The sequence below is a fragment of the Puntigrus tetrazona genome, chromosome 23 (assembly GCF_018831695.1).
Source record: "Puntigrus tetrazona isolate hp1 chromosome 23, ASM1883169v1, whole genome shotgun sequence".
Classification (NCBI taxonomy): Eukaryota; Metazoa; Chordata; class Actinopteri; order Cypriniformes; family Cyprinidae; genus Puntigrus; species Puntigrus tetrazona.
The window spans coordinates 3,192,947-3,207,052 of NC_056721.1; the positions used below are offsets into that span (position 1 = coordinate 3,192,947).

Here is a 14,106-nt window from a genome sequence, read left to right on the forward strand (position 1 = left end):
AGAGCATCCAGTGTTGGAAAACAGAAAATAAACCAGGGGTTTTACACAAACAAGCAAAAAAAGTAAATTCATGATGAAAATTCGAGGTCACTGATCAGTGCAAGTAGGTTTTTAACACTATGTGATATCCTTTTGTGCTGAAAGATTTTCAGTTCATGGATGCCTCATAACTTGAATCATCTGTTTATGAATAAACTTGAGCTTGTGCATATGAAAAAAATCATATATAATACACTGTAAAAAATGATTCTTTACACTTCATTTTTATATCCAGCATTCGAGTGCAACTCTAATTACAATATTTGTTATAAATAATTGCATCATATATATATATATATTTGTATTAGACTTTTATATATCTACATATCAGACATTAAAGATATGCAAATCTGCAATGTTTTTGCATGCAATAGTGCTTTTAAAATGTATCTGTACATCAAATGATCGAATCGCTCTTTTATTGTTTTTACGTGTGTGATAAGCATCAGGGGATCTTTTTTTAAATATCAGTTAGCCAAAAGGAAAAAAAAAAATGTAAGCGCTTTGTTGAGAAACCACAGTAAGATCTCATCTCTCAGTCACACATTTCTAGACAGACACAAAAATAACAAATAGAAATATTATTACTACATAATATAGCTGTTTTCTATGTGACTGTCTTTTTTTAGTGATTTTCTGTTGTCTACATAAAACCGTACTAAAAACTTAACTTCACACTAATGAGATCCTCTCCAACAGCCAGGATCCAGCGCTCGCCGTTTACATTTCGGAGGAAAAAAAAACTAAGGATGGACTGTGGCGATTTTATTTAGGTTTCATTGATTCTCATGTTGGTCCTGTCAGGTGAGAAAACTGAACAAAGATTCACTTGAGCTCTTCTGAGTGACGAGTGATGCTTTTCATCCAGCGCTGATCGGTGAGCAGTCGTCTCTGCTGTGATTATTCTCAATGCTGTTCGTTAAGGCAAGCATCGCCGTAACTGTTGCTCAAGGTGTGACTGAAAATAAAACGGGCAAAACCCTGCAGATATACACTGAAGGAGCATCCTGATCTAAATCTGGAGATCAAAATACCTCGAGTCTGTTTAATTATATCACAGCAACGCCTTAGTAACGACTCAGAACCCACTAGCATTGGGACGGTGCTGAATGGACGTACTGCTCCCGCGTTTTCCAGAAGTCTCAGGAAAATATTAGCAAACAGAAAACGTTTCATACAGAACAACCTTTACACCGCACAGCAACATTCTAGCAACACCTTAAAGACGGCATAGCAACACCTTGGAAAAAAACACAAAACAACATTCTATAAACGATTCAGAACACCCTAGCAACAGCATAGCAACACCCTGGAAAACACAAAACAACATTCTATAAACGATTCAGAATTCCCTAGCGACGGCATAGCAACACCCTGAAAAAAAAACACAAAACAACATTCTATAAACGATTCAGAATACCCTAGCAACAGCATAGCAACACCCTGAAAAACACAAAACAACATTCTATAAACGATTCAGAACACCCTAGCAACAGCATAGCAACACCCTGGAAAACACAAAACAACATCCTATAAACGATTCAGAATTCCCTAGCAACAGCATAGCAACACCCTGAAAAACACAAAACAACATTCTATAAATGATTCAGAACACCCTAGCGACGGCATAGCAACACCCTGGGAACCACATAGCAACGTTCTAAAAACTATTCAGAAAACATTAAAGGAACACTCCGCTTTTTTTTTAAACGTAGCTGATATGGCCAGGAACACTAGTCTCATTCTGAAGTAATAATCAAGGTAGCACAATCATATTACACAGGGCTGTTTGCACAGGGAGCGTGCCTTGCAACCATGGAGACATCTGTGAGAGACACGGAGTAATACGATTTCAGCTGAGTTCCTTGATTATTAGACTGGAACGAGAGTCTGCTTCCTAGCCATATCGCTCTAGAAAAACACAACTTTTCATCTGCCGTCAGTCTTAGTATACGATGTTGACCTTTAATGATGGCATAGCAACACCCTGGAAACCACCCAGCAACATTATAAGAACTGATCAGAACGCCTACATGACAGCATAGCAACACCTTGGTAACCACCCTGAACACCCTAGTAACAATATAGCAAAAAGGCTAAAAATGATAAACCATGAGATGAAGGTCAGCGTCACATTTTTTTTTCAAACCTAACGCCATACAGCCATAATCATGATTGTTGTTGTTTTCATAGACCGTGATAATTGTTCCTGTTGTTTCACACAGAACCACTGCTCTTTCTCTCTCTCTCTCTCTCTCTCTCACACACACACACACACACAGCCTGCACAGAATTGGGAAACTGATGGCTGGGAATGCCAGCAAACCAGTCATATGAATCAACCAGATTTGATTACATCTCTGTGTGCCTCAATGTGCTCTTTCAATTTCAGCTACACTACCTTCCTCTAAAATATCACACACACACGTACGCACACACACACACACACGCTGTGAAAGCATGGCAGTGTTCCTCCGCTAATGTGGCAGGTTTGATCGGGATGTGTGCCGTTATAATAGCAGCCATTGATAAGTTTTAATCGGATTCTCTGTGGCATTTGAACAGACAGTAAGAGAAAGTCATGCACAGACCCGGCTCTGCTGTGGGCTTAATGTCAAGCAGTTCATCTCTCAGCCTGCGGCACCCTTTACTGACCAGCAGTGTGTGTGACCAAGCTAGGAGGCACTTTACCTCAGAGACTTTTTCCTTACAATTGAGAATTTTATTTCTCACATTTCACACCTTTTTATCTGAGTTCTGAATAAAAAAATAAATAAAAAAGGTGATTAGTTTAGTTTTTTTCCGAGAGAAAATCTGAATCTTAAAAGCTGCATAAAAATGTATTTGCTATTTGTTCTGTTATTAATCTATTTACAGAAAAAACGAAACCGAACCGGGTGAGAGAAGGAGACGCGGGGTGTCACGGCTTGCCAGAAAGGTCCGTCCCTTAAGAACCCTTGCAGGAATTTGAGGAATGCTGGGTAAGGAGAGAGTCCTGAGAGAGACAGAGGGCAATGGGGCCAGAGAGCTACAAGTGGGAGAGGCGCTGAAATCACCGACAAAAAACAGATGGAGCTACAAGAAAAGAGACGGAGAGCGAGGAAAAGAGAGGGTGTGGAGAGAAAAGAGCGTCCAGGAGAAGTGTGTGTGTGTGTGATGGGAATAGGGATTATTAGGGAGGAGTATTTGAGGGTGGGGTGTTACACTTCAGATAATGTGACTCAAACATGACTAAAGCAGGGCAAAGCAAACACAAACTACAGCACTACAGAGCCTGACAGTTTACTTTGGCTTCAGGCTGGGACTGGCCTCCAGTCGCTAATTAAAAATCCCATGTCAGGAGTTTAAAAACGCACAAAAGCCTCGTGGGAGGTGCAGAATTCCAAGAATCTTGGAAGGGATTCAAGATCTTGGAATTTCAGGATTTGGAACCGATTTCGGCTCGACTTTTTCTGCTTTATTGGTTTTTCTTCGGTCGTTTCGAAACCTGACGCCGTTTTTTTTTCCGAGCCCTGAAAAAAAAAAAAACCAACACGCATGGGAGAAGTGGTTAAGCTCGGAGTTGGGGAATCTTTTCATTCATAATGACTGCAGCGGTGACTCACACAAACACCGGGAGGAACCACGTGACCACATTTTACCGCCGCCGCGCGCTTTCTACGCGAACGCCGATCTCCGCGGTCCTGTTAATAGACTTACACCCTAATCGGAGTCTGCAAAGAGAGAAAATCCACCCTGAAATGAAACCTCCGCCATCATGTACTCACTCGCACGTCGTTTCGAACCCGTATGACTTGCTTTCTCCGTTCACACGCGAAAGGAGACCAATCTTCCCGCCGCTCTTTTCCACACAGTGATCACAGCGGAAGCGCGAATACGTTTTTCAGTGAACTACAATAAAACCTGAGGCCATCACATTAGGCTTATCATTTTTTGGTCGACCGTCTGTTTAAAAGCGTCGTAAAAGTTCATTAGCCTGGATTTATTTGGCAGAAATAACGCCTGCAAATACACAGGAGCGGTTTAACCTCACACCCTTTCACACCCTGCTTTCTATTGTGTCTTATTTTTATTTTCTCATAAAGTCGCACAACTTGTTTGGTTTTCTAAACTGTTATTATTGTTGATATTCCCATTATATATACAGATTTACATATTTATTTATATATATTTAATATAGACAGTAATGCAACGTAGTGCTGATTTAAGACTTAAAACTTGTTTTATTATGAATTGTGAATTACTGTATATTTCAGTTATTTTATGTGTGTGCGTGTGTGTGTGCGTGTGTGTGTGTGTGTGTGATGTTATAGAAAGATGTATGCAAACTATCAACTTCAATATAAATCAAATTAATAATTTTATTCAGCACTGAAACGACAAAAATCTGTATATAAATACATGTATTTATTCATTTCCTTATCAATAATAGAAAAATACTAAAATAAGATCAATTAATTAAATTGCATTTGGAAAATTCAGCACTGATCGCAGGAATAAATTACATTTTACAATATATTTAAATAGAAAAGTGATATTTTGTTATAACTGTTATTATTTGTAATAATATTTCACAATGTTTTGGATCAAATAAATCCCACCTCCCTCTCTCTTAATAACTATCACATGGTGCGCAACTGCTTTTGGTGATTTATTACAACAAAAAACAGAACAAAGAGCAATATAGTATTATTAAAGTGCAGTGCTGGGGAGTAACTAGTTACAAGTAATGATGTTATGTAATTTAATTTCTAAAAAAAAGTTCATCTGAAAATTTTTTTGTATGTTGAATAATATTAACGGCTTAACTAACAGCTAAAAACTTTAATAATTTAAAACGAAATTATTAAAGTAATCCAATATGTAATGAACTGTAATTAAAGTAACCGAAACAGACTTTTTAAATAGGGTCATTTGTAATTGTAACTCGTTACATTTCCAAAGTAACCTTACAGTGCTAGCGGTACGGAGGTCAGAGGTCACGCTGTGGCTGCTATTATTCTAATGATGCTCAAACAAGCCGTTATCACATGGTGAGCGTTTATCTCAAACACCGAAGCTAATGAGTACAGTTGAACAACACAGTGTACACACACACACATACACACACACACTCATTATCAGTGACACACAGGTCACTGCGCTGGCTTTCTGGCTTTGGAAATGATGACCAACAGTCTCGCGCTCTCTTTTTAGTCAACAATGAAGCACAATGCAGGAAGAAAAACACACACACACACACACACAGGAGGACGAGGTGTGAAGAGAGACAAATATGAAGTGTTTCCACGCTCTCTTTCCAGTGTTTTGGGGTATGTGGGTAAGTGTGGGCAGCTCAAAGCGTATCGCTGCGGCGCTCCGAGTTCAGTTACTGCTGCTGGAAACCGTTTCACATGTGAAGATCACCTACATCAGAGACCACCAGCACGTCAGCAGAACAAAGAACGGACAGAGAGACGGGCCTCTAGAGAAAAATACAGTCACACACACACACACACACATATATATATACACATATATACATGTTGTGCTTGAATGTAGTTGCAAAGTAACTTACTGATGGCTATTGAAATAAACCGTTACCAAACTGACTTGCATTCAATACGCACTTGTTTGATGTGCATATGGATATAAATATAATAATATAGCATTTATGTGAAACATCAAATACATAAAACTTTTTGAATTGCAACAATAAAACAAAACCAAAAAATAAATAACATCAATGCAAATAGATTGAAATTCCGTGAGGCAGGGTACTGCATCAGAATTAATGTCACAAATTAGCTTAAGATATTAATAATTAATAATACTTGCTATTAACTTGCAATTAACTCGTTCCCTGCAATATTATGGATTATGGACTATGGCAAAAATGTCTTAATGGTGTATTTGTTTCTTACAAACACATATATTTTCACATGTTAAATGATGGATAGGAGCGGTGTGGATTGCTTTTTTTATGAGATGATTGGACTCTGACGGCACCCATTCACTGCAAAGGATCCATTGCAAAGGCAAGTGATGTTATGATACATTTCTCCAAATCTGAAGAAACTCATCTACATCTTGCATGACCTGAGGGTGAATAAATGTTCAGCTCATTTGCATTTTTGATGAACTGTTTAACTGCCACATGGGCTTTCAGGAATGTAGAAGTATTGTGCTTTTCCTTGAGAGACGCGATTTCTTAAATTCCCTAAAATTGTCTTTAGAGAGATTTACAAAATGCTTCGAGACAGATATAAATATGGGAACCTCTAGGTTAAAATAAGGAACTCCCAGAAAACGACTAAATTCAGGGAAATGTCTTTTCCTCAAAGAAGACGCCGATAAAATTCACTTTTTTGCCCTAATGAAACGATCGATTAAAAGCAAGTACAATGGAAAACGTTGCCACCAGAAATGCCTTCATATGGCTTTATGAGGCTGCAGACTTTCCCGAGCGGAAAGTGTAGTGAGATTTCAGTTTGCTGAGAGATATGGATGGCGAAAGAGCTCGAGGCGACACGGGGTAATTCCCAGCAAGCTTCGAGGTGGACGTGATGTACCGCCACTGACAACATTTGACATCATTCGACAGCGGGCCCACCTTTTTCAACAACAACAATCCTGAAAAGGTGGGTGGAAGAGGTGGAAAGGAAGGCTAAAAATAAACCCAGGCTGTGTCTCTACTCGTCTTCGCTCTTTCTCGTTCTCTCTCTCGCTAACGCTCATCAGCTCCTTTCAGTGGTTATACTGTGAAGTCGTCCTTACCGTATTTCACTTCTGAAATCTGTCACACACAGGAAAAACACCTAGTAGCTGCTGCATTGAAAGACAGAGCTTGAGAATGTTGGCCAATCCAAACAACAGATCAGCGAAAGGTCACGCTTCCATTCTTAGGGTTTACTGCTTCTTTAAAATAACTAACCAAAGATTCCTCAGTTTAATTTACAACTATGAATGCATTTGGCTATATGGCTCTCTGAAACAATGTTATTTAAAGGGGTCATATGATTTGATTTCAAGCGTTCCTTTCTCTTTAGAGTGTTACAAGCTTTTTGTGCATAGATAAGATCCCTGAAGATCTCAAAACCAAAGACATATTCTTTATAAACGTTATGACTTTCCCCCTTAAACGGCTCGCTCAAACACCCCCTTTTCTACGTCACAGAGTGGGTTTATTTTCAAACACCGCCCAAATGTTTACACAAAAAGAAGGAGGCGGAGCCATTGTTCTCGCTGTAGTGTTGCCGCGGGCGCCATGTTCTGGAGATGCTGTGCGTCGTTGAGAAAGTTAGAAATCGGCGGTTAAGTTGTATTCACAACACTGTTACGGATTAGTCTTGTCAATAATTCACACAAAAGATGTATGTTCACAAAAACCAATTTGCACGCACAAAATTTATAAAATACCAATCAGATTTGAGCAAGTGGACCAATCATAACCCACTGTGGGTGTGTTAGACCACCTTTAGAGTTACGAATCAGTAGAACATTTTATTTCAGTTAAGTAGCCAAGTTTATTGTTTTATTTGCGCTTGTTTACTTAAAACTTATTTTATGAATATATAATCTTTTTGAGATCTTTCTGCTTTCATCCAATTCTAATCTGCAAGGACAGTCTGGTGCTTCTGACTCAGAACCTTGAAGTAAGTTACATTTTCTTATTACAAGAACCTACTACTTACAATTCAAATGCGAGTTTTGAGCAATGAAGGGTATTTCTTGTCGTTTTGTCGTTTGATGTTGCAGACGTGGTGATACAACGCGAAACATAAAAAGTCATGAAAATCAGTAATTATGTCCCTACTGGATGCAACAAATGCCTCATTTGTAATGTTTTTTTATTGTTTATGGACAGAATGTGGCAAATAATGTTGTTGTTTTTTTATCTTAAACCAATAGCAAAAAAAAAAAGTATATATTTTTATCAGTGGAATAATGTGTACTGATGAGTACTAATAAGAAAGAAAACAGCGTTCATTTTGACTTGTTAGCCCCGCCACCATTTAACACCATGCATATGAAACTTGTTACAAAAAAATGTATTTTAGGAACTTTCATTCCAGACTGTTTGTCCAACTTGTCTTTGCAGATGAGGATACGAATGAAATCGAGACGTGCAGTGAAATGCAGAAGAAGCAGCGTGGAAAACAGGGTCAACACAGTGACACAATGGAACCCTCGGCAGCTTTACATTTCAGTTTCAGTAGCTGTGTCGCACAAGACAGATGATACACCACAGCGGAGAAGAAGACCCTCGAGTACATGAGTAACGCATGAGAGTTCCTGTCAAGCTCTTAGTCACGTCCAGGAATCGAACAAAAACCTCTAACCTCAGACCTCTAAAACTCAGAAGAACTGATGAAAAGAAAAAGGAAAAACTGGTATAGGTGTGGACAGGTCAACAAAAAATACTACCAAAATCAGAAACGGTTGGAATTCCGTTTCTGCCACCAAATAAAACATTTAAAAAGGTAATCACATTCGGACTGAATAATTAAAAAACCTGGTCTTATAATATAATTTCTGCTATGAAAACAGAATTGAAGAGGACTTCTATATAAGAACTGCAGTTACACATGAAAACTGCATACCTGGTCTGAAAGCTCACAGTAGCTTAACGTTACGAGTGCAATAAAAGCATGATTTGTTATGATTTCGCAACGTGTTCATCATGAATCAGAGTGCTACAGTAAGGATTTCCCTGGAAATAATTTATTAATAACTGGCCATTCCATGTGTGTTTTTCCAGGAAAGGTTTGGCTTGCCATCAGCAGGTTTTTCCCTTCTGCGCTCGACATTTGTTTAGAGACTGATAAGGCAGCACAAAACATAATGACGTCCTCTAATTGAGAAAAAAAGCGTGAGATGGTGTTGACATTGAGATGGTTACCGGGCAAGTAAGTTTGCGCTTCTGACGAATTTTAAGATTTGAGAAATGTAATTGCGTCCAGGTATCTATGTAATACATCTCAGAGGAAATTGTCTAATAGAGGTTTCAACTTATTTTAGACGTATCTTGAAATATCTACCGACACAACTATGGCGCTTTGAAAATGTTTTAGCTCAGACTCTGGCAATCTGGTTTTAGAAGAAATGCAATATGATATCTGATAACAAACTCAGAAATGCAGCATATTTATATTGAGATATCTGAGTTTTGATTGCAGACCAATCGCTAGACACCACATACAAAGATGTGTGCGCCAAATATACAGAATAAACCATGCTGCTTCACGAAAAGGTTACCAGGTCACTGGATAAAATGACAAACGCAATGCACTAAATTATACAGCATCCACTTCCTGTGTATCTCAACGTATGCTAAAAGGTGGAAACAAATACCTTATGCTCAACAGGAAATTGATCGAAGGCAAACCATCACATGCTTGACAAGCAGTTCATGTAAACTGAGCATCTCATCTTGTGGTTTGAAAGCATAACAGAGACAAGAGGCTTTTCCATGAACTTATTTATAGACGTTTCCTATTTATTCAGTTCACTGAAGTCACCAGAGGAGGGCATCAAACACATGACCACATCTGAGAGGAACCTTCGCTACGACTCTATAAACAAACCACTCATGTGGATAATCCCAAAATTGTTGAGGACAAAAATAGTTTTCTCATATCCTGCTCAGTATGGAGCTACACTGTCAAGCCATGCTCAGAAAATATTCCAGCAATATATCCAGGCGGCGTGTGTGAGTGATCACAGCTGATGCCTTCAGAAAGGTTAAAAAGTTTTTGTGCCACCTTTCCATTCTGTTTATCAAATGCATTCATGAAATCAAAATTCAACTGAAATTTGAGGAAAATAGTATCACTCCACTTTGTTTAGTGAAGATGAAGCCGTGCAGATGGACTGTTGACGTTGATGGTGTGGACATGTGTCTGCGTGTCTGGGAATGGAGTGCTTTAAGGATCGATCTTTGTCTGAAAGGATGTGCAGTCAGGTGACCTCTTCACCCTCTTGACCTCAGGGCTTCATGTGAGCCGGCCTCTGGGAGAACATGATGATGAGAGATCACGTTTCCTGTCACCATTCAGGGCTGACCGGATTAATTAGTGGTGCTGCTAAGACAAGCATCGCTAAAGCTGTTGATCAAAGGGTTTCTTTCAGTAATCAGATTTAGAATTTTTGCCTGAATTTTGAAAAGAGTGTGAAACAGTGTTACAAAGACTTGGGAGTAAGAATTTTGAAACAGGCCATTAAGCAACTATGCAGAACACCAAGCAACCCCTTTAACAACACCCTACCATCCACCCAAAACTCCTAGCAACTACTTAACAACACCCTAACAACCACTCGGAACACTAGTAATCACTTAACAACACCCTACCATCCACCCAGAGCACCTAGTAAACACTTAACAACACCCTAACATCCACTGAAAACACCTAACAACCATTTAACAACACCCTAACATCCACCCTGAGCACCTAGTAACCACTTAAAAACACACTAACATCCACTGAAAACACCTAACAACCACTTAACAATACCCTAACACCCACCCAATACACCTAGTAACAACTTAACAACATCCTAACATCCACCCACAACACTAGTTGCCACTTAACAACATCCATGCATTCACCCAAGACATACCTGAACAACTAGCAACAACTTGCCAGCACCCTAACATCCACCCAGAAAACCCTAGCACCCACTCAGCAATTCCCAACCAACTATTTAGTGATGCCTTAGCAACACATTAACATTAAACACACTAAGCACATTTTGATTGACTAACATGTTAGATTCTCCTTTGCTGTTTACATATGATTTATCAAGAAACATATTTCATACAGTATCTGTCAGGAAGTGTGGACATTTTATGCAAAGTACGATAAAACAAACTATTTGCAGCCATTTTATAGATGTTGTTGTTGTTTTAAGTAACGGTCTGTGAACATCTAAGCTGATTGTATCTTTGCTGCCTAAACAATGAGAACGATATCAGTGTGCAGCATGTGGCGGTCCAGATGGACAGGCAGTTCAGTCCGGTTGCCAACAGCTGGATGATCCGAGGGCTGCCCTCAACACTACAGTGATATTCCCAGTGGATGTGAGGATGGATACAGGACAAGCCAGCGGCCCAACAGAGAGCAACTCTTCCTGCTCAGGACAGGAAAAGCTACCGCTACTCGGCCTTATCACTAATAGCACAGGCGCTCCTGAGAGACAAGGGTACAGCAGAGAGAGGATAATGAGAGGAAGAGGGTTTTAAATCCGTGTGTAAATGAATACCCCACGAAACCTGGGAATCTCAGGCCACTTGAGACAAGCTTGATAGCTCTGAAAACACAGATCGTACAAAGAGCAAATCTGACTTGGGTTTCACGTCAGTTCAGAAGCTACGGGTGTCTCGCAATCGTGTCACATTTCCAGGGTTTGGTCTTCAGGGATTATGACATGCTATTCATTGACTACTTCAGCATAAACTGGCAGCAGTCATAACCAGAGCTTCTCCCTTTAAAGTTCAAAACTAAAGACTTCAACATATTACATGTTTACTTCCTAATTTCGATGTTAAAATGGGCATATCGCATAGACAAAAGCAAGCAGCCGTGAAATTTTGGGGAAACAGGCGTCTGTATCAGTCTGAGGGAGAAATGCATCACAAGGCTGGCCGCAAAGCCACTTCCTCATGGATGTGAGAAGAGGGCATTTCCTCCCAAATCTCCACCATTAGGTCTGCCATGTCCAAAAAATGATCAAATCCTTAAGAAAACTCTCAATGAATGCATCTTTCAGTTTCAGTAAAGAAACTTCTTGTTATTCAGTCCATGACGAGGCAAAAATACGGTAAATTATTACTCATACCAGTTCTAGTCACCTTTTTATATCTACTGGTGCATTAAAGAACCCAAAACCAATGCAATCATCTTGAGAGCATAACCCATCTAGTCAGCTCCTCTGAAGGAACCTTTAAAGAACTGCATACATGGCAGATATCCAATCTTATTCCACCCACTCAGAAAACACACACCATCACTTTACCCTCCCTTTCCACTTTGCAAACAAAAATATTACAAATCATGTCCAAGCCATTTAAAGCCTCTCAAACGTTCTCTTGTTTGAGTATCACATCTGATTCAAACATTCACAGAGACAAGAGTCTAAATGTAATATAAATCTATGAATGAATTATATCACATTTATCTTGTAGCACTGATTGGTGGTTTTATAAAAATTGATACATAGACAGAATTCTTCTACATGTTGTATTAATTGCATTGTAATATCATGATTAATAGTACACAAGCTTCAGTCACTTTTGGTGGGCAAAACCTGGTTTTACAACATGATGGCACCTTTTTTTATCTACTGGTGTGTTAAAGAACCCAAACCAATACAGTCATCTGAAGAACTTATAATAACCCTTTTAGTCAACTCTGGAAAAAGTACCTTTGAAGAAAATTTAAGAGACTGCATGGCAGCAGATATCCAATCTTATTCCACCCACCCAGAACACACACACCAACCATCAATTTATCCTCCCTTTCCGCTTCCCAAACCCAAAATATTACAAATCACGTCCAAACCTCCCAAGAGCTCCCTTGTCTAACATCTCGAGACATCTCTCATTTTGCCTTTTCTAAGTCACGGGACTGTTATTTGTCCCAGACTGACACAGATGCACATATGCTGCCTGACTCATTTCAACTCAGGGTGGGTCTGTTTCCAATTTTCGCACCCCTCCACCCATAAAAAGAAACGTTACCTCCAAAAACAACAAAACAAGTGAAGAAAACGGCTCGCATGCTGCTAAACGTTCCCCTCCTTTTAAGACGCACACCGAGGCAGCTAACAAAAGCCACTCTCCCTGAGACTCCTAAACTCTTATCAGCGCTTTCCTTCCCCTCTGCGCTAGAGCGTGGGAGCGCGGAGGAGAAAACCTGCACCCGCGAACAACAGGAGGAAGCCAGTAATCTGAGTCGAGGCGCTCCGAATGATCCCAGGCAGCGGGGGAAGAAAGACAGCCTGAGAAAGCCTGACAGGAAAGACCCGGAACGGACCGAGATGTCACAGAACTCAATCGAAACTTGAGGGAAAAGTTCTAGAGACCTGAAGCGAGCTCTTGATGATGCTACCTGATAGCTGAAGAGAGGGATCTTAAAACGGACACTTACCCGCAAGTCGAGCGTACATGCAGCGTGCCGGGCTCTACAGAGTCTCTATGTCCATAATCGAATGTCTCACGGTGTCCAGGCAGCGCAGTCAGTGTCCACAACAAAAGACATGAAGGAGCGAACACGGGAGGGCAGGAATGGCAGGGCTCTTGTTGAAGCTGCCTCTTTCATTCAGAGTCTACTTAAAATTAGTTGGCAATGCCTCTTCGCGGGAACAACTTGTTTCAGGATTCCCCAAATGTCTGAAGCTGCAAGCGGAGGAAGAAAAGGAGAGGAAAGAGAGAGTGTGTGTGTGTGTGTGTGTGTTTGGTGCTGAAGGGAGGGCTGGGGGTTTGGGGAGGTGGGAGGGACGCGCTCTAAGGAGGCCGGGGCCATCTATGCCAGACAATAGCAGGAAAATGAACATCAGACGCTAAAAGCGACAGTCAGATTATTAGAAAGTGCTAATAACAACAACAGGGAATGAAATAACAACAGAAAGAATGTTGTTTTTGCAATTAGTCTAGAAATTTAGTTTGACACTTCGTCTTAGTGTTAAAAGAAAATTCACATTAAAATATTGTACTTTAAGTCAAGTTACTATAATAATGCAAAACCCTTCTTTTCTTCCAAACTTGTGACTTATTTAAAACAAATAAGTAAAAAAATGTAATGTATATGTATATATATATATATATATATATATATATATATATATAAAATATTTTACTTTTTTTTTAATTATACAGACGTGATAGATTTATTATATTTTATTATATTTTTTGTTGTTTTTTTTTTGTACAAAAACTGCAAATATACTTGTGTACAATGTAATCCCATTAGATTTGGTGTAATATGTCTCTGGTCCTGCAAACACTTCTTGTAGAGAACAAATTTAGCTCAGTTCACGTTGCTTGGATTTTGTCCACAAAATGAGATGTGAGCCATGTTTGAGAGAAAT

At 39.6% G+C, this 14,106-nt stretch overlaps 1 protein-coding gene across 4 annotated transcripts in view; it reads right to left on the reverse strand.

The window, feature by feature from the left end:
- hdac7a (histone deacetylase 7a) overlaps positions 1-13,465 on the reverse strand; it is a 64,129-nt gene extending 50,664 nt beyond the window's left edge. For 3 of the 4 annotated variants that reach the window (XM_043224860.1, XM_043224859.1, XM_043224857.1), the window contains exon 1: positions 13,167-13,464. In XM_043224860.1, coding sequence (XP_043080795.1) covers positions 13,167-13,185 — 19 coding nt within the window. In that variant the 5' untranslated portion in view covers positions 13,186-13,464. Of the gene's footprint in view, positions 1-13,166 lie in introns of all 4 variants that reach the window. The other variant, XM_043224858.1, reaches the window with a different exon arrangement.
- Between the last annotated feature and the right edge of the window lie 641 nt (positions 13,466-14,106).